General features: G+C 48.2%; 1 protein-coding gene across 1 annotated transcript; it reads left to right on the top strand.

Annotated features, from left to right (window-relative positions):
• Positions 1–2,016: 2,016 nt before the first annotated feature.
• Positions 2,017–13,249, top strand: WSCD1 (WSC domain containing 1). Its single transcript, XM_010013137.1, has 7 exons — positions 2,017–2,133; positions 2,540–2,724; positions 5,278–5,399; positions 9,686–9,851; positions 10,643–10,807; positions 11,467–11,667; positions 12,852–13,249. The coding sequence occupies exons 1-7, from the start codon at positions 2,027–2,029 to the stop codon at positions 13,202–13,204; spliced, it is 1,299 nt and encodes a 432-aa protein (XP_010011439.1). The 5' UTR covers positions 2,017–2,026; the 3' UTR covers positions 13,205–13,249.
• Positions 13,250–19,352: the final 6,103 nt, after the last annotated feature.

Raw genomic sequence — 19,352 nt, 5'->3', positions numbered from 1 at the left:
AACTCCGAGCTCAGGCAGTTGAGGAGGAGGTGGTTTCACAGGTTCATCAGCGACCAGGAGCCCATGCAGACAGCGGGATCCAAAGCGATGAAGCACACTGCCCAACACAAAGGTAAGGGATGTACCCCTGTGCACGTAGACTGCGCCTCTTCTGTTCCAATGCTGCATCACCCTTTTGGCGAAGGAATTGTTCCTCAGCTCCATCTAAACCTGCCCTGGGGCAGCTTGAGGCTGTTTCTTCTTGTCCCATCCCTTGTTCCTTGGGAGCAGAGACCAGCCCCCTCCTGGCTCCATCCTCCTGTCAGGCAGTTGCAGAGAGCGATCAGGTCCCCCCTGAGCCTTCTCTTCTCCACACTAAACCCCCCGGTCCCTCAGCCCTTCCCCATCACACTTGTGCTCCAGGCCCTGCTCCAGCTCCGGTGCCCTTCTCTGGCCCCGCTCCAGCACCTCAATGTCTCTCTTGCAGTGAGGGGCCCAGAACTGACACAGGGTTTGAGGTGCAGCCTCACCAGTGCCAAGGGGCTCAGGGTAGGGCACGCGTCTTTTCCTGCCAGGAGGCTGGAAAACTCCATTAGTGCATCAAATGAAAACAAGAATTTGTTAGGTAAAAAAAGAAAGTTTCCTGTTAGGAATGCTTCCAGGAGATGGGGTGTTTCATACTGCTTCCCGGGCCTGGTTATGCCATTGCAAAGAGACAGGGACTGGATCACCGACATGCTGTTCTGCTCTAAGACCCGGAGTCTCTCCACGACTCACTCACAGGATGTGACTTGGGATACCTCTGGGGTCTGGTGGTGTGGGAGCGATGGAGGGAGAGCACCTGCTGCCTCCTGACATGGCTGCTCGGCCCCACACGCCGCGTTTCTCTGCTGCTGGTTTGAATCCAAGTGCCCATATCTGAAGTCTCCAGTGAAATGCAGAACATCTTCACTGGAGGCGACTCCCAGCCCATCAGCAGCGTGCTCAGCGTGTACATCACGGCTTGTGAGTTCTCTAACTGCATGTTCACAAATTACCAATGTGCAGGTCTTTAAATCTACTGTTGTGTTGGTAATATTTAAATATTTATTATTCCAGGCTCCAAAATCTCTATTAGCGTGCCTAAACTTTCCTTTTCTTGTGGATTATTTTATTGATAATATAATGCTTTTTAGGTTTTTTCATCATATATTCTCTTCCTGTCCAAGTTCATGTTAAAGTTTCCTGTGTTATCATCTCAACACTGCTAAAATTAAATTTCCTTTTTTCTTCATATTTTAATGATAAAATGTACTTTTATACACACAATTGCTGTATAATAGTGGGAGCCCACATTATCCTTCCAATCCTATATTAAAAAATGGGCTGGATTTTTACGGTGTTTTGTTCATGACAACAAAAAGAGGCTTCACATAGGATGCAGTCTAAGAGAAACATTTATCTTTCATATGCTAAGTAAAGCAAGACATATTTTAAGAGATTCATTTGCACCCAGGAGAAGAAGATAGTTGGATGCGATAGCTAGCCAGTGCTGCCTAGTTAAGACTGAAGTTATCTTTCCATTATAGCTTTAATATAACTCTATGTACCCAAAGAAAATTGATTTTCTTAATATTTCTTTCGCATCGTCTCATTGTCAACTAGAGACTTTCAATAAAACTTGGGAGAAATCCAACAAGATTTCTCCAGGTCTTTACCACTTTGAAGAACACCTTCTCCTTTACTTCAGAAACTCACGGTGCATTGCCACAAAAGGGAGGGGGCAGGAGCCATGGCTCACGGGGGCCGCCGCCTGGCTCTGGGCCTGCTTTGAGGAGCTGGAGGAATGGAAAAGGCTGGTTTCCCTTCGGCTCGTTTCCACTGAACACTCAGGCTTACCCCTGCAATAGCACCAATGAAGGCTCAGCACCAGCAGCCAGGCCTGCAGGGTGGGCAGGACGTGACATGCAGCCCCTGCACAACTTCTGGCGCTGGATGGATTTGTCCCTTTTCCCTGTGTCCATCCTGCGCGCATTGTCTAACTCTGCTCTTGCACACAGGCACCTACATGGGATGCTTCAGTGATGATTCGAGGGAGAGGACACTGAAGGGCGCTGTGTTCTATGACTTAAGAAAAATGACGGTATCCCACTGCCAGGAGGCTTGTGCCGAGAGGTGAGTGGGAATTTTTCAGGGCAAGTTTCCTCTTTTCTGACAATAAATGGAACTGAATTTGAAATGGGAAAAGCACGCACTTAAACATACAGCATCTGTGAAAACTGTGATTATGTCACACCTTCAGGCATTCCGTAGCTCTGCTACCTTGCTTAAGTAGACTATTTCACCGCTGCCTAGTCTCTTCATCATAGCATGGCTACTGACAACGTATTTCCTGTTGTCCTGGTCAAAAATTACTATTTTGTTAGATAGTCTTTGTGGTCTGCAGAGCATTGCAATGCACGTGGTGCCTGTCCCCAGGGCTGGCTGCGTCTCTGGAGCAGGGTGGCAGAAGCATGTGCCTACAAAGGGACAGGAGTAGCCAGAGTGCCTGTCCCGACGGTGCCCGGGTTTGTTCCTGCAGGGCTTACAGCTACGCGGGGCTGGCGTACGGAGCAGAGTGCTACTGCGGCAACAAGCTCCCCACGACCGCCTCGAAGCCTGAGGAGTGCAACAGCGAGTGCAAGGGGGAGAAGGGCTCTGTCTGCGGAGGGGTGAACCGGCTCTCGGTCTACAGGGTGGAGGAGCTGCGGGCAGGAGCCAGACGACGTAAGTGGGGAGGCGGGCGGCTGCTGGCCCGGGAGCGTGCTCACCCCGTGGGGCACACGCTGCAGCCGGGCTGAGCGCATGGGCTGATACCAGCTTGAAACAGCAAAGGACAAAGGTGCCCACGGAGCACTGTGTCCATGCTGCTGGCCCAGCCCCTGGCTCCCTATGAAATAGCACTGTGGCTCACTGCCTTGGAGCAGTGAGATGTGCCAGGCACCACTGCCTCGGGGCTGCCACAGCGGAAGTTACTGTCACCAGAGAGGAAACAAAATACTGTGCAACAGCAGCAGAATTTCAGCCAAAAACCTACTCCCTCTGCATCCTTCGCAGAGGGGCAAACCCACGCTTGTGTAAGAAACAACCTGGGAGTGGGTGCCTTATAACGGAAGGGCAGAAAAGCACTCAACCTATGCCAGCCTAAGCTCAGAAATGATCCTAAACAAAGGATTGCAGCAGGATAGTAAGTAGAGTAGGACAGTAAGTAAGAGGGACACCAATGTCTTTCCTAGGTGAGAGAAATGAGACCAGATTTTTGTTGTTCCAAGGACTTCTGTCCTAGTTGTGGTTGGGATTTCTGTTCCATCTTGAGATGACAGTGCTTACCCTACTTGTCATTCAGTTAGGTACCGTGGGAGATACAACAGATAGATAAACCTTTGGGCCAACACAAAGCACATAAAATACCTAACAGCTGAGCTGTCTTTACTTTTGGCAAGCTTACAAGATCTTAGGATGTTATTTGCTGAGAAGCACCACCAAGACCTTAGGTTGTGCCAGTATTGATGGTACTTCATTTCTTCTTAAAGACAAGTCAAGGTTTGTACAATAATCCACCCAGCTACATATAAATTATATATCAAAGGTACATAGACCTAAATTGCTTGTGTCAGGCTGACAGACACATTGGCAGTTTTCCCAGGACATGCATCACTGTTTAAATCTTAAGCATAAAATATATATACATCTTTCACAGAAAAAGGGCGGCATTTATTTTTCTCCTAAGCATTAATGAATTAGTCATCAAATTAGTCTAGCCTGGAGCTAGATTTGTATTTTGGTTGCCCTTAGTAATACCCAATATTTGACTGTTTGAAGAATCCCACTGACAAGCCCACAAGCTAGCTGAGAGGCCAACAGAAGCATTATCACAATGAACAAGTGCATTGGGAAGTTACTCTGAAACTGTAACAGCATCTGGGATGTGCATGATGCCACGCAGAGAACAGACCTAGCGTAAGGCTCCTAGTTGCACAGAGCATGTCCAGTAGCATCTCCACTTAAACCTTCCCAGGGTTTGGTGGCTCTCGGCTCCCTGAGCACCACGAGCTGCGCAGCTCCTGCGCCAGGACTGTGCTCCGTGTCACATTAAATATGGTGCAATTCAAGCTACTGCAGCTAGTGCCCCTTGGCTCATGCTGAAGAATCTGGGCCCTTCTGCCAGGAAATACTTGCACAACCGAAATTCCCTTCAACACGGCATCTCTCCAGTCACCCAACACATTTCCCACATCAGTTCTGGTGAGTGTTCTCTAAGGTAGCAAGTGAGTGCAGACCAGGACTCAGAAGACCCAAATTCACCCCCAAACCCTCCTTCCTCCAAATTCTGTCAGAAGAGTTAGCACAGAGCGACGAAGTAAGAGCCTTTTCCAGCTTTGTAAAGCCAAAACCAAATCCCAGGAGCTGCAGAACCATGGAACACACAGACTCTTTTCTAAGGCCACACCATTTCCTCCGTTCCCATCGGTTCATCTGTGCCGATGCGCAGCCTCGCCTGGGCAGGGGGCTCCCATAACAGCTCAGGGTTCGCCTGGTTCTGTCCAGGGAGGTTGCTCTCTCAAGCAGGAGGGGAGTGGTACTGCTGCTTGTAACGAGCATTTGGGCCAAACCCTGACTTCAACCACAGCGATGCAAAACACAGATAATTCTGCCAGGCTCCATGGCACGGACACAGGAGCAGGGCAGAGCAGAGGCCGATGCTGAACCCAGGACGCTGAAGCAAGCCCTTCTTTCCCAACAGCTTACAAAAGCCTAGTTCAGATTTCGAAGGCTGCAGCAAACACCCTTGGCCTGAAAAGAAAGTGAGTGGGAAGAGGAGGGAGAGCTCAGCAGGAGCAGATGTGCAGGAAGGTGGGTCCCTGGCGGGGGCTCAGGATTCATTTAAATTCTGTTCCTTTTCTGGTGCAGATCATGGGAAGCTTTGTAGATTTTTATCGGAGCTTTTAAGTCTTTCAGGGGAAAGCATGTCTTGAAAAGAAGCCTGGGACCTGCAAACAATAGCAATGCCCTCCGCTGGTGGAATGCAATCTAAACCCTTTGCTGCAGCCCTGCCTTCGGTGGTTTGTACAAAGCCAAAGGCATGTGCTCCTTTCAGTACCACAGGATTTGCAACACAGTTTTCTAGTGTCTATCATGGCTTCTCGTATTCTACAGCATTTGGAATATACAATTTATTTTATTATTTTTAGCTTCTGAACCTAATATTGTTCTTTGTGAAAGAGACAGGACACTACGGACGTTGTTTTCTCAAGAGAAACCTATTTCATATCCCTGCAGGGAGGAATGTTATCTATCGAGGATGTTTTAGAGCTCCAGCAAATTTAACAGACACCTTTCCAGCCTCTTTGATACAGCCCAATTTGACGGTGGAGATGTGCTCTGAATTCTGCTCCAAGAAAGTAAGAACAGTTCTCATTTCACATTATTTCTTCTTTCTCGTCATTTTAAATTTTAATCTACTAAGGGAATAACAGAGATTAGTGCCTCAGAGCTTTGAATTTGTAAATGAGTTTCTAAAGCACAAAGCTCATCACAGTAAATAGCCAGTGATGTATCTGGTCCAGCTGCTCTCCCAAGTGGGGATGGTGGGACAGAAAGCCATCAGACTGATGCCACTAAATATCACACATAGAAAAGCCGTTCTGAGTATCAACCATGAGGAAATCGATGCCATTTCCACGTCACACTCAAACCAAGCCCAGAGCCAGATCTGACCCAGGGGAGGCCTTCGTGGCCCCAGTGCCCTCCAGGGAGCCCCCATGGCTCCAGGGCAGAGAGAGGCAATCCCAATGCCCTCCTCCTGGTGCAGCCCTGAGCTCCCCACAGGCAGCAGCAGGCACAGCCACAGCGAACAGGAGGATCTAACGTGAGGTATCTACACATGGTTTTTACACCAGTGTGTAACTGTGTTGTCTGGGAACATGAGACTATCAGATGAGCACACGGAAAGCAGGTGGACTGTCCTGGTGCTTTAATACAAATGTGCGTATTTCTGCACCAGAATTTATACCATTTTCACTACAACCTATGTAATTTAGATCTTATTTATTTTAATTTAAACTGGAATCATTGTAGAACTACATGTAGATCAATGAGACTACCAGGAAGCAAGGAATAAGGTCAGTTGTGTGTCAGCTTTTGGACTGAGGGCGAGAAGGACATGCCAACATCTGCTGCCCTAGGGCACCCTCTTGGCCTGAAGCAGCATCTTTGCTCATCCTCCGCACTTACCACAGAGTAAGAGCGTAGATATAAGAACTGAAGGAGTTTGATGGACATGGGGATCCTCACGGGAGGGAACGTTCAGCTCAGGGCAGCCTCTGTTTCAGTGGCTGTTGTGGTTAGTTCCCTTCCCTTCCTCCCCATCCCATGGGGCTTAGTTTTTTGCTCAGAGGAGGGTTCACTGCATGGTCAGATTCAGCCTGCAGCCACATTCAGCCTCATGCACTAAACTGAACATTCAATTACTTTGTCTTCTAGCATCACAAAATTGATTAAAACTATTAAGGCATGAACAACAAATCTTCTTAATTACTAGGTAGAGTGGGAGAGCTTTTCCCAGACAACATACCCTCCATAGCAGCTCAACAGTGTTTTACACATGCATGACGGGATTAGCTCTGTGCAGCCAGTTGCAGTGAATCACGCACATACCCCGTGTATAAACACACACATCCCCCGTGCATGTAAATGCACAGACATCAGGACATCAGGAGCAATTATGTCCAACTCTGCTGTTAATCTGTTGCATAATGGTGGGAAGAAATCTTGATCTTTGTGGCAGTTTGCCCACATGTAATAATTTTATTACTATTTACTGATGAAGTGCAATTGATTGTTGATTTTCAATCTATCTGGGAGAAAGGCAGGAAATATCTGGAGAAGCTCAAACATGAGGTCAGTCTTTTAAGCACAATTGTGCGATTTTGGTGTGGGGAGATGGTATAGCTCCTTCAAGGTTTTTTGGCCATGCAGCCAAAAAGTAAAAGCTTCTGAATGACTGAGAAGGATACAAAAAAGACCACAACCAAAATGTATCACATTAGCCTGACTTTCAAACAGGGCTTGGCGAGAGGAGAGCAGCAGGATGGAGGAAACTGTCTATCTCTGCATAACAGCTAGTGCTTTTCCAGAATTGGAATCAATGCCTATTTGCTTGATGAAGCTTGTGTGAGAAAGCTATGAGGAAACTAGATATTCTAAAGGATTATCTGAACAGAGTCCTGCAGAGAGGGCATGGAGAGGGCTGCAGAAATGATAGCATGAAGAGGAAAAGGTACAAAAGGAAGGTGAAGAAAAGGTTTGGTACCTCTCTCATTTATTCCTTCCCTAAAATGGTGCAGGTAACACATCACACTCCCTGCCGACAGCCCTGTTGGGCCCCATGGCACCCTTTGGAAAGTGACTGTTGGAGAGTATTCTCCTACGAAAGGGCTGGCAAGGTCTCCCTCCGCTTCAGCAGTGGCAGTTGCACATCCACAAGCCCAGTTATTGCCCACCGATTTGTGCTTTAACTCTAGATACCAAAAAAGGCCCTAACGTGACACTACAAGCGTTTGTCTCAACTTTGATTCCTTTCCTTGCAAAATAACATGGACAACTGCCTAGCCAGTAGCAACATGCTCCTGAAATCAGGAACCCCAGTATCTCAATGTACCCAAAAGCCATGCCGGTGACTTTGCACACTTGGACGTTACCAGCTTCACAGTGCTTTTTCTTTTCTTTATAAAGCAGTACACAGAGCACAGTAATTTTCTAATCTCAAAACCAGACCTGCTATTTTAGATTCCAGATGTAGCTACATGCCATTATTTACCCATAAACAAAAGACTCCTGGGACTTGGATCAAAATCCCGTTGGAGAATTCATACAGAGGGTTTCCAGAGCTTCATGTAGATATTTTAATTATTTTTTTAACACAATAAACCAAAGCTAAGAGGGCCAGAACCTCAAGTGGTGCAGGCACCCACAGCCTCCCACTGTGCACAGCTTCATTTGACACACGTGCTGCCACCACTGGAACTGTGAGGGGCTGCAGAGCAGCACCCAGCTGACCACTGCTTCTGCATACACAGGAGCATGGGGCAGCACTTGCTGAGGTCTCTCTGCAAAGCCTCTCGCTCACAGGCGCCCCTTGGCACAGGTACGTTTCTATTCCAGGCTGTGTGTGGGAGCTGGGACGTTTGTTCATTTCTCAAGCTGAGAAACGCTGCTTCATTGCAAAGGGAGAATTCCCGACTGCAGGCAGGAACAGCGCTGGTTTGCCCTTGGAGCAAATCTGTAAATAGTTTCTGACAACATCGTATCTCATTTGCTAAGCAAATGTTGGCTGTTTGGGCACACATGTGTTGTATTTGACTCCTTATCAGAGGATGAACATGCGGGAAAGAGTGAGAGATAAGCTGCTTGGCAGTCCTGTCACACACTCCCAGGCTCCAAAAGACTTTTAAAAGGCAAAAAGTGTTGATATGGAAGAAGTGGAATTGAACACAGCACTCAAGTAACCCCAAATTCCTTCAGCCGTCCTGTGGCTGCGCCGAGCCTGTCCCCACACGCCTGCCCTGGGGACCATGGAAAGCCAGGGAAAACATCCCCAGTCCCCTGGTAAAGAGGAGAAAACTGAACTTTTGGGGCAGTTTCAGCGAAGTAGTAAGTGCTCTTTTCCTCGTGAGACACAAGCAACTGCTGATTTCTTCAGCAAATGATCAGCACACATTTCCCTCAAAGTTCCCTTAGCTCCCACCAGCACCAGCCCAGCCCCGCTGCCCTGCCACCTCCTTGGAATTACTTCCTTGCAACAAGCACTGTGGCTGCTGTGTGCTTGCAGACCTTACACCCTGCTGAGATACCTGTCATTTGCAGCACTCAGCCTGGATTTCAGATGAGGTTTCCCAGCCTTAGAAGCAAGGTAGAACCTCCCTCCAGCGCCAGGCACCGCACGTCCCCTCTGCCCCTTCTGGCACAGCCCCACACTCGCCCTCAGTGGGGTCCCTCTGAATACATGTGCCAAAAATTACTTGGTACCACATTTCTAAGTGGCTTTTTCAGAAACATACACAGCAGCTCTCAAACCCTCCACCGGCCCCTCCGTGCACATTCATTTTTGCTAACTGGGAAGAAATCACACTAAGACATGTCCTTCTTTATGGCTTGGCTTTTTCTGGTTTAAAAATGACATTAATCAGTGGGTCTAAATTCCCTCTTTGCTTTAATTTTTTAAGGGCAAGCTTCCTCTACACGAACTCTGGTAAAAGCTGCATAAAGCAAACCTGCTAACAGTAGAGTCATCAGTTTGAGGGAATATAAGCAGAGGTTTAAAAGATGATCCAATTCAAAATGGGTGCAAATAAGAATACTTTTCCTACACTGAAGTTTTGTAGGTGGAATTACATACTAGGTGCTACAGAAATATTGTAAAATTATGGTTTATGAATAATTAAAAAAAACCCAGAATATTTTGACTTCTCATGCATTATGAGTTTCGTGTCTGAAAACCACTTTTAAAGCAATTGCAATATGAAAGGCACTAGAAGCATAAGAAGCATGAGCTTTACAATGATATATCAAACTCTGCTTTGATCTTGACAGTGGCCTTGTGAAGATTTATTTCTCTTTGCATAGCAGCAGCATTCCCCACGGGCTGTTGATGTGGCATTTACTCACTGCTGTTTTCCCCCTGCCGCAGGAGTTTCCCTTGGCAGTGCTCCGAGCACGGGAGTGCTACTGCGGCTACGCCACCGGGCGCTTCTCACTGCACAACGGGGCGGACGCGCTGCTCTGCAGCGGGCTGCACAACGCCAGCAGCGCTGCCGAGGGACAGTACTGCCTGGTCTACCAGACCCCAGTGCAAGGTAGGAGCGCCCGCCATGCCAGGGCAGAGCCAGCATTGCTAGATGCGGCCCCTGCACCTCTTGGGCTGTGGGTAGGGCTGATCTTCGTCTAGAGGCTCTTTGAAGAGTGGAGAGAATAATTTATAAGTTATTTGCTGGCTTATTGTTGAATCATCACAGAGGGTCAAGACTGGCTCTCATCCTATCCTTGCTTTTGTTGGCAGGCTAAGAAGTAAGGTTAGGATTTATGAAAGCATAGTAGGCTGTCATAAAGTATCACCAAAGTGTGGAGACCAGGTGTCCAGCCCCCACGGAGATGAACACAATACGGCTCATCACTACCTCGGGCCCTTTGGAGAGACAGGACATTAGGAGGCACAGCTAGAGGTTTAACTGAAGCAGCTCCTTGCAGTAGGAGGGGTTTCTCCTGCATTGTAAAACTGCAATTTCCAGGTGTAATGGCACATTCAGGTTTCATTGAAAAGCCAACCTACCAGGCAAATAGCTGTTAACAAACAGGCATCAAGGGGCTTTTATCACAACTTGCTGGCAAGTACAATGGTTTGCTGCAGCTCTTTCAAAAAAGCATTGCCTAACACAAAACCAGCAAAAACCTCTTCTGAGGATAATCTCTCTGGCCTCTTACGGCTGAATTAATTTTGGGAAGTAGCTGACTCACAACCGGACTCAAATTGATATCCTATATTTGTAAGAGAGAGAAGAAAGAAGCAATAAACCCCGTAATCAAGAGCTGTCAGTGAAATTATTAAAAAGCCACAGTGCTAACAATGAAATATCTTCTGTATTCGCAGACACCCGCTGCACGGACAGGAAATTCTTAACCACCAAATCCAAAGTGTTTGTTGCTTTGTCAAGCTTTCCTGGGGCTGGGAATACATGGGCTCGCCATTTGATAGAGCATGCCACAGGATACTACACTGGAAGCTATTACTTTGATGGAGCCCTCTACAACAAAGGTACTGTATCCACAGGGATGTGGCACACAAAGCCATTCTGAGACATGGAGCTTTGCTTGCTCTGGCATCCTCCTGCTGGGACCCAGTGGGCGCTGCCCTGCTCAGCACCTTGGTAGAATTCAAACCTGTGCCTGGAACGAGCCATCGCTCATGGTGCCAGCAGCAGCAGGGATGGCTCCAGCAGCTCCACGGGCACCTGCTTTCACAGACCACAGCCAGGCTCTCCATCTGCAGAATGTGCAGGTTGCCTGCACTGGTGCTGCTGAGCACACACACATGCACAGCTCCCATCTGAAAAACTTGTACAAAAGACCAGCCGACTAAAACGCCCCCTCTAAACCCTGAGCCTTGCATAGCACAGGAAACACAACATTTTAAAGTGTTACTAACTGTGCTGGGAGGGCAGCAACCTGCAGGGGCACCATATTGAGCTAGCACAAGCAGTGGCCCTGTGAAAAGCAGCCCCTGTGCAGCACGGTGCCGCCAGCATTTCCCCAGCAGAGGAAAGCCGGGCTCCTGCGCATGCCCTGCGCAGGCACAGGTTTGGTGGACTGGTCCTTCCACTGCAGTTTTACACCACTGCAGGGAGTGATTTAGGGTGTGAAAGGTACAGGCACATAATCAAGTGGAAAGGCCAACAATCCTGTCCTGTAAAACAGGTTTTAAAGGAGAAAAAGACCACTGGAGAAGTAGAAGGACCATCTGTGTGAAAACACACGAGAGCGGCAAGACGGAGATCGAGATGTTCGACTCTGCGATCCTGCTGATCCGGAACCCGTACAAGTCCCTGATGGCGGAGTTCAACAGGAAGTATGCGGGGCACCTGGGCTATGCCACCGACCGCAACTGGAAGAGCAAAGGTAAAACATCACCCCGGGGTGGGCTGGGGGGAGCTGCTACTTCAGACAGAGCCTCAGACCCAGCACTCCGGGGAGTGGGAGCACACCGGGACCGAGCGAGCCCTGCAAACAGTGGGACCCGAGTCCCACCACAGCCGAGTTCAGTCCCCGAAACACTTGGGCCTGCATGTGGGGAGTGGCTGGGGTCTTGCTGTACATCCAGCACCAAAGCTGGGGCCACAGGCATGCAGCAACACTGCTGCCATAGTGCTGTTTGGCAGAGAAAACATGTCCAGGTCCAACACTCCTATGTACAGCCCATTTGCCAAGCTATGTGAGGTGAAGAACATTTGCTCCTGCAGCATGTAGTAACCATGAGAAGCCTTATTTAAGATTTGGAGGATTCAACGGAGCATAACATTTCCTGAAGGAAATTTTACAGCACTGCACAGGTGCTACTGCACTGCAGATAAAGAAGGATAATAGCAATAAGGGGACTTGAGATTCAGTGTTCCTTGAACACATGAAAAGACTTCAGAATATGCCTGCTACGCTTCATGTGTTTGACTGGCAAGCTGATGGTGTGACTGTGATTTCCCCACTGAACACACTGCTGCAGTCAGACTGCAGCAGAGGAGGAATTCCACTTGCATATCTCCTTGTGCATATTTGAGGCATTACAGCTGTGGCTTAGCAAACCAGGCAGCACAGGGCGGGGGGAGGCTGAGGAAGTGTCCTCTCTCACACCACATTTCTTTCCCAAGATCATGTATTACCTTTCATCAGTCACAACTCAAAACCTATTCATCAAAACCAGACAAAATAGCCCTTAGAAAAAAGTCCAGAGGGAACAGCTTTCCTGTAACAATCTGTAGTTTGCTGTACATTTCAGCCACAAATGCTCTTCATTCAGCCCAAAAGCTTTAGCTAGGACTATTAGATTATCACAAACAGCAAATAGAGACGGAGGTGTCATTAGTGGTGGGCAAAGGTAGGAAAATAATTGACTAAATTCTGTCCCTGTGATCCTGGCGGGTGACCCAAGATCCCTTCCATGTGCCAGGCACAGCTGAATCTTCCAAATGAATCCCATTCCCCAGCCCGTGCCCAGCAACGCCAGCCCCGTTGCACAGGTAAGGCCTGGCCACCACTGCAGCGCAGCTTCGCTAACGCTGTCTCCTTTCCCTGCTCTCCCGCTGGTGCAGAGTGGCCGGATTTCGTGAACAGCTACGCTTCCTGGTGGGCCTCCCACGTCCTGGACTGGCTCAAGTACGGGAAGCGCCTGCTCATCATCCACTACGAGGACCTGAAGCAGAGCCTCATCCCCACGCTGAAGGAAATGGTGGAGTTCCTGAACATGACGGTGACGGAGGACAGACTGCTCTGTGTAGAGAACAACAGGGACGGGAATTTCAAGCGGTCCGGTGCTAAGCAAAAGGATTTTGAGCCATTCACCCAGGAAATGAAAGATCTTATCAACAGATACATCCTGACAGTGGACGAGGCCCTGAGGGGAAGAAATTTCACAGGGCTGCCCAGAGAGTACGTGCCAAGATGATAGCCTGGTAGCACTCAGTACCGAGGTTAAAAACAAGATAATTTTTTCTTAAAAAAAATAAAGCTAAAAAACCCCACAAAAATAGTAATAAAACAGGAACAGAGCTTGATAGTCGTTAAAGATACTTGTGGAGTCTGCTGAGCAGTGCAAATTCTCCCACTTGAGGGTGTCCTTCAGAGCACTAAGTGCTCCAGAAGGCAAGTAATGAAGGATGGAAATTGGGTTATAAACCAGGGCGAAAAGCTGTTAGTGTCTACCTGCGTGTGCCCCTCCTGCACCAGCGGCTCAGAACCTTGCAGGTAGCAGCCCTGCTTCTGCTGCGGGCATCCTGCCCCGCTGCCACGACAGACCTGCCAGGGGCCGCATGGGCTCCCCCAGCACCACGCGGGACATGGATGTACAGAAAAGGGAAGGGGAAAAAAAAGCCTGAACACTGATGGGCAATTTTCATCTGAGCATTTAAGGAAGTCACTTTCTCCCAGTACAGCCTACGAGCTTCCCTCCGGGTTTGCTGGTCAGGTCGCCTGCCACAGCGGTGTCAGAGGCACAGGGGAAGAAGGTGCCTGTGTGCTGGGCAGGGGGTGCTTCAGGACCCACCCCAGGCTTCCCTGCATGGCCAGGGCCACCCGTGCTCCGTGGGGAGGTGAGCAGCCACAGCGTGCCCCCGCAGTGAAGTGACCTGGGACCTGTAGGACAGAACCTCAGCATGGCCAGAGGTGGGCTGGGTATCACCAGTGCCACAGAGACCCCAGACCCGGCCCCAGATGCAGAGGCAGCCTCAGAGGGGTGGGAGAGGAGGGACTGCGCCTGTGCCAGGGGCTCAGCACAGGTTTCGGCACCTCCATCTCTGTCACCAGTCACAGTGAGTCTGGGGAGACACCGGGGCCAAACGTCACCATACTCAGTGCACTTGGTGCTAGAAGCAACCATGGCCAGGCAGCACTGACCACCTGGGGAGGGGGCAGAAGGGATGAGCCCCAGCATAGGCAGGATCCCACCTCCCCTCCAGTCCCCAGAGGAGGACCAAGGTAGCCCAACTTGTCAAACATTCAGCTACTTACTGCTGCTCCCTGGAGCCGTGTGTGGTTTATCTGTGACTCACTGGATTCCCTGCAGCTCGTTTCACCCTGCACTGGGTTGTGTGTGTGCAGACGGGTTCAGCCTCCTGGTCCTGCCTGCAGGCAGGGGCTGCCAGAGCAGCATGGAGATGGTCAAACCACCCAGCCAAAGGGGCTGCCCTGCTGCGAGATGCTTCTGTTTGTGTGAAATAAAGGATTCCTTGAAAACTTGAGTGCAAATATTAGTTTTAATAAAACAACAAGTTTATATAAAGGGAGCCGGGCTGCCTCTGCATGTGTGTCATTGGTGCTTTAAAAACCCACAGGGCACGGAGCACACTTTGGCCTGAGTCTCTCCCTGCTTATGTCTGTGCTGAGGGCCAGCGGCTGGCGTGGGCCCTGCTGCAGGGCTGTCGTGCCCACAGCGCCCATCGCCAGCTCCCTCCGCAGCGCAGAGCCACAGGGAATGGAGCGGGACTGCTGCTGGGGTTGCTGTGTCCAGCTGCACACATCAGCCTGGTCATGCAGCAGCTCAGACCCTCACACACAAGCTGCCCACGTGAACCCTCCATGTGAAGCAGCGGCCAGAGTCTAAAACCTGCCACCAGGACTGAGAGGATTGAAGGCTCCAAGGAAGCAAATTGTTTTATCCAGCACAGATTTTGGACCCAATTTTACTGGGACTTGTCTGCTTTGTACCAGGTCGGGAGTGACACTCGCAATAGGTCTGCTAAAATCAGTCCAAGTAAGTTGCGTTTGGGACTGTCACACTCTAGATGCCTATAGGTGAACATTCAGTTTATTGAGTTATTTCTCCCCTTGCATCCATGTTAAGGAAACATAGGGGCAGCTGAAGAAAGCCACTAAAAATAAAGAATAAAACCAGTTCCCTGCGAGGCAGGTTTCCTACACTCAACAAGCTCTGTGCTTATCACACTGAGCTTTAATTAAGCAGGATGTTTTAGTCAAAAGAAAAGAGCTATCATGCCATTAAAAGCTGTGTTGATGTTCACTCCACTTACATTTCCCTTATTTTGTACCCAGCAGCAGCATATTAGAACCAGGAACACGCGTGCAATGCCCTCAAGCTTTCAGTTTTCTCCAGGAAGTTAAAGCGATGATGAGTCACGAGCAGAACAAGAACGAAACAGAGATGCTGCATTTGAAAAGGGAGAAGAGTTTAACGCTTGAATTTTCCAAAGTGAACGAAGCTGAAGTCCTGGAAAACTTTTACATGTAGGTGGGAGACAACCTCTCTCCATAGAGAGTCTGGGTCAGTATCTCAGAGATCTACTTGCTCCTCAAGTGCACTTGTACTCTTCTGTGGGGGGAAGAAGGTAAACTGTAGCAGGAACAAAGGGCATAATAGGTCAGAAAATGGTTTTGCTTCCTGGAAACACTGCAAAATAAAGCCTTTACAGCAGTACTAAAAAAGCACGAACGTCATCACCAGCCATTCTGCAGTGCTTTATTAATTTTCCATTAAACTCATTTCTACTAAAACCTATTATTCACTGCTAAGACCAAGCTACTACTCTACTACAGCAACATTAACCTCCATAAAATAATTAAAGGATGGATTATCAGCATAAGACCTTATGTGACACCTCTCTGGAACCTAATGTTTCTTTCAATGGCCTGGAATATAATGAGATGTTCAAATATAGAAAGATGAGTTACGGCTTTTCGCAGTTGTGGCATTTATTCAGCCAGAAAGACACAACTTCTCAACTGCATTACTTTTAATTTACTTTTGACCCTGGTAGTTACGAGCAATCTTTAAGGAACCAGCCCTTTGATTCTCCTTTTTATATTGGCATTTAATTACTCCAACAAATTTCCAGATGTACAAATTATAATGGGCTCTAAATCAGTTCTTCCCCTTTGAACCACAACATCTCATTGGAAGGCAATTTTTAGCCTTCTTCGTACTCAGACCAGCAAACCCATCTCTCTCTCAGCATTTGCTCCTGTTCCATACAGCATCTGTTTACCTCCAATTACTGATTCTCGGGTCAGAGGTTTCCCCTGTGGCAGTGCTCAGCCCGGACACAACCCACGGGCCTTGCCAGGGGCACCACAGTGATATTTTGGTGACAAACACAGGAACTCACACACACATCATCATTCATAGCTGCATATTTTTGACCAAGCCATCTGTAATAGCAGCATACAGAAGAATGGCTGCTCTTAAGCCGCATGAAATGGTGTCAAGCCCTCCCATAAGTGAAGAGAGATATAATTAGAGTGCATTATTAAAATGAAATGTTTTATGCAATAGTTCGGATGGTGCGATAGGCCCAGGATTTTTAAATGAAATCAATTCTAATTGATGCTATCATTTCATCAGGCCGGTCCCTCTCCCACACACCACAGAGCTGCATCCCTCCCCTCAGTTTGGAGCCAGCCTGTGCTCTCTCCGCCCAGGGAGGGTGGCCGCAGGCACCAGGCTGGCTCCTGCCCACCTGAGGGCACCAGGCAGGACTTTTCTGAGGTTCAAGGCTCACCAAAGCCTTGGCTGGGCACCTCCAGTCCTGCCCCACGTGGCTGTTGCTGCTTCTACCCTCCAGCAGTGCCACCCATAAAGCCCTAAGGCCTCTAGCAGCAGATGCGATGCAATTGCAGGCTCTTACATTTATTGAAAAGGGGAATCATTTTCTCATGGGGACCGTAGTGGAGAGATCTTTTGAGGTCAGTTCTGCACCAGTGGGGTGGGTCAGAAGAAATACCGTGCAGCTGGAGCAGTTCCTGCAGATACGCACTGACTGGATTACAAGCAATTATCCCAAAACCACTGCAGAGGCAGACCAAACGATCCCAGCCTTTGGATTTCTAAGATATGTCAAACGTCTGCATAAACCTATAATGCTTCTAGAATAAAGCACTAAGCACTGCCTTAGCAAAATCATACAGCTCATTTCATAGAAGCAAATTCATGTCACAATGGATTAAAAAAATACAGAGACGGAAACAATTTAAAGGAAACACCTTGCTAATGACAAGAACACTTCTCTGACGAGTAGGGTTATAAAGGAGCGGTGTGAAGTAAAACTGCATCCTTCATGAAGCATCAAATACGCTGGAAAAGAAATCAAATCTTCCACGCTGGCTTCCCTGTTAAAGTGATGCTCTGGAAAATTGTCAGGTATGTGCATGTGTGACCGCACGGGCGGCAGGCACCACGACCTTGGCTTATCCAGCCTCCAGCCCCTGCAGCCGCAGCCAGGAGCACCCAGCACTGCACGGAGCACCCAGCGCCACAGGGCAGGGCGCAGCCGCCGCACCCCGACACGGCAGTTGTGTCCTAGAACACTGTGCAGAACATCTGTTTTCTTCACAGTCACTCATTTAAATGGATTCCACTGTGCCCGTTTTATGCCTCTCTCCGTTCCAGCAGAGGCTAAATTAAGCTTTGAAGTTTACTGAGAAATCCTAATGGCATAAAACTTCAATGCCATTTCCTGAATTCCAGGGAATTAAAGAAAGGGGGAGAGCAACAGAAAAGAAACCCCTCTTCTCCTTTATTGTTTTCTACAGCTTGAGCCTGAAATGACAGACTTTGAAAATAACCTTATGACCTCACTTTATGCATTATTCATATAAACTAAGACATGTAAATATAGTTTTCAACGGTTAAAATAAAACTTCTTTCCTATACAGGTTACAATTATTTAATATTATGACACAGCAACTTACATCATTAATATTCATATTAAACAGCAGGTAGGGGGAAAAAGTGACCCAAAATGAGCATGTACTTTTCTCCTCAGTATGTAACATCTACACATTGCCCAGAAAACTGGCAGACTACAAACGTGCGGAAGGTTTTCCAGAAAGGAGGGACGAATCATGTTTTGCATACAGCTGTGTAGCTGCCAGTTTGCCTTTGACTAAGTATGGAGTCTGTCAAAATATCTATTTGCAAGGGTTTTCCTGGCATGGCAATAGTCTTAGGGGATCAAGTACCGGCAGTATTTCAGTTTTCAGGAATAATAATGACAATTTAGTCCCAATCAGATGATAAATTAAGGGTTTGTATTCAATTACTACAACAATATGGATGTACCTGGAGGGTACCCAGTATACATAAGCCTGGACTAATTTAAGCCTGTGTCCTCCTGTACTGCAGAACTTGTGTAGAACTGCGTGCCACAGGAAAACCTGGAGGTGCTGTGGAGTTCAGACAAAATACTTGTCTCAAGGAGCAGGTCTGATGATGGAGAAATCTTTTTCAATTATTGTGTCTTTTTATAATAAGTCGCCCACATTTTGGGTCTTTTTTCCCCTCCCCTCCTAAAAAACTCCTCTGGTGTAAGTAAGCCAAGCCCAGCCCAGCCCCTGGCCCTGGCACAGTGCAAGGAGGGGTAGGAGGACCAGGGGGATGCTCCCTGAAGAACATACATGGATTGTAGACAGCCTGTTATGTTACTTGTTTTATGGCACATTCACTACCAAGAAGGTCAACCTGGTATAAATTAGAAAAAACTGCCTTTCCTACTCAAGGTACAGGGAAGTTAAAGGATGAAATTTACTTTCAAACCAAATGGCAGCACCAGCCCTTTCACTTTCCAGTCTGCTAAGGTCAATTTCAAATGTTTAAATTGAGCTGTATTAGTTCAGAAGGCCAATAAAGACCCATTTGCAAGACTGGGTTTCTCCCATAACATCAGGATCCTCAGCACAAGAGAGGCTCTCCCACAGCATCTTAGCTGCAAGAGGCATTTCAACAACAGCCCCAATTATCCCATCTAGTGCTGTTACCTTGAGACCTCAAGCTTTTCCTGTGCACAGCACCCCTCACAGCACCCTCCAGTATCACCGAGTCCATCACTGCAGATGGACACTAATGTGTAAGGCATCGGGCATGTTATGAGGGTCAGACAGCCCAGCTTAGCCCACCTGGATCTGCTTAACCCAGTGTCAGCTCCTTTCCATCCGGCCCCTCACGGCTAAGCCGGGGATCCCTGTAGTGACTCATGCAGCAGAAAATGCCTTGGAACATCAGCAGCGTGACACACACAGGAGGAAGAAAAGGTTCCTGTGAAGGTGCTCACTTGTCACTGTCTCAGCGAGAAGAGTTTACTGTAAGA

Source organism: Nestor notabilis, unplaced genomic scaffold (genome assembly GCF_000696875.1).
Source record: "Nestor notabilis isolate BGI_N333 unplaced genomic scaffold, ASM69687v1 scaffold28474, whole genome shotgun sequence".
NCBI lineage: Eukaryota > Metazoa > Chordata > Aves > Psittaciformes > Psittacidae > Nestor > Nestor notabilis.
This window is presented reverse-complemented; position numbering and strand designations above follow the sequence as displayed.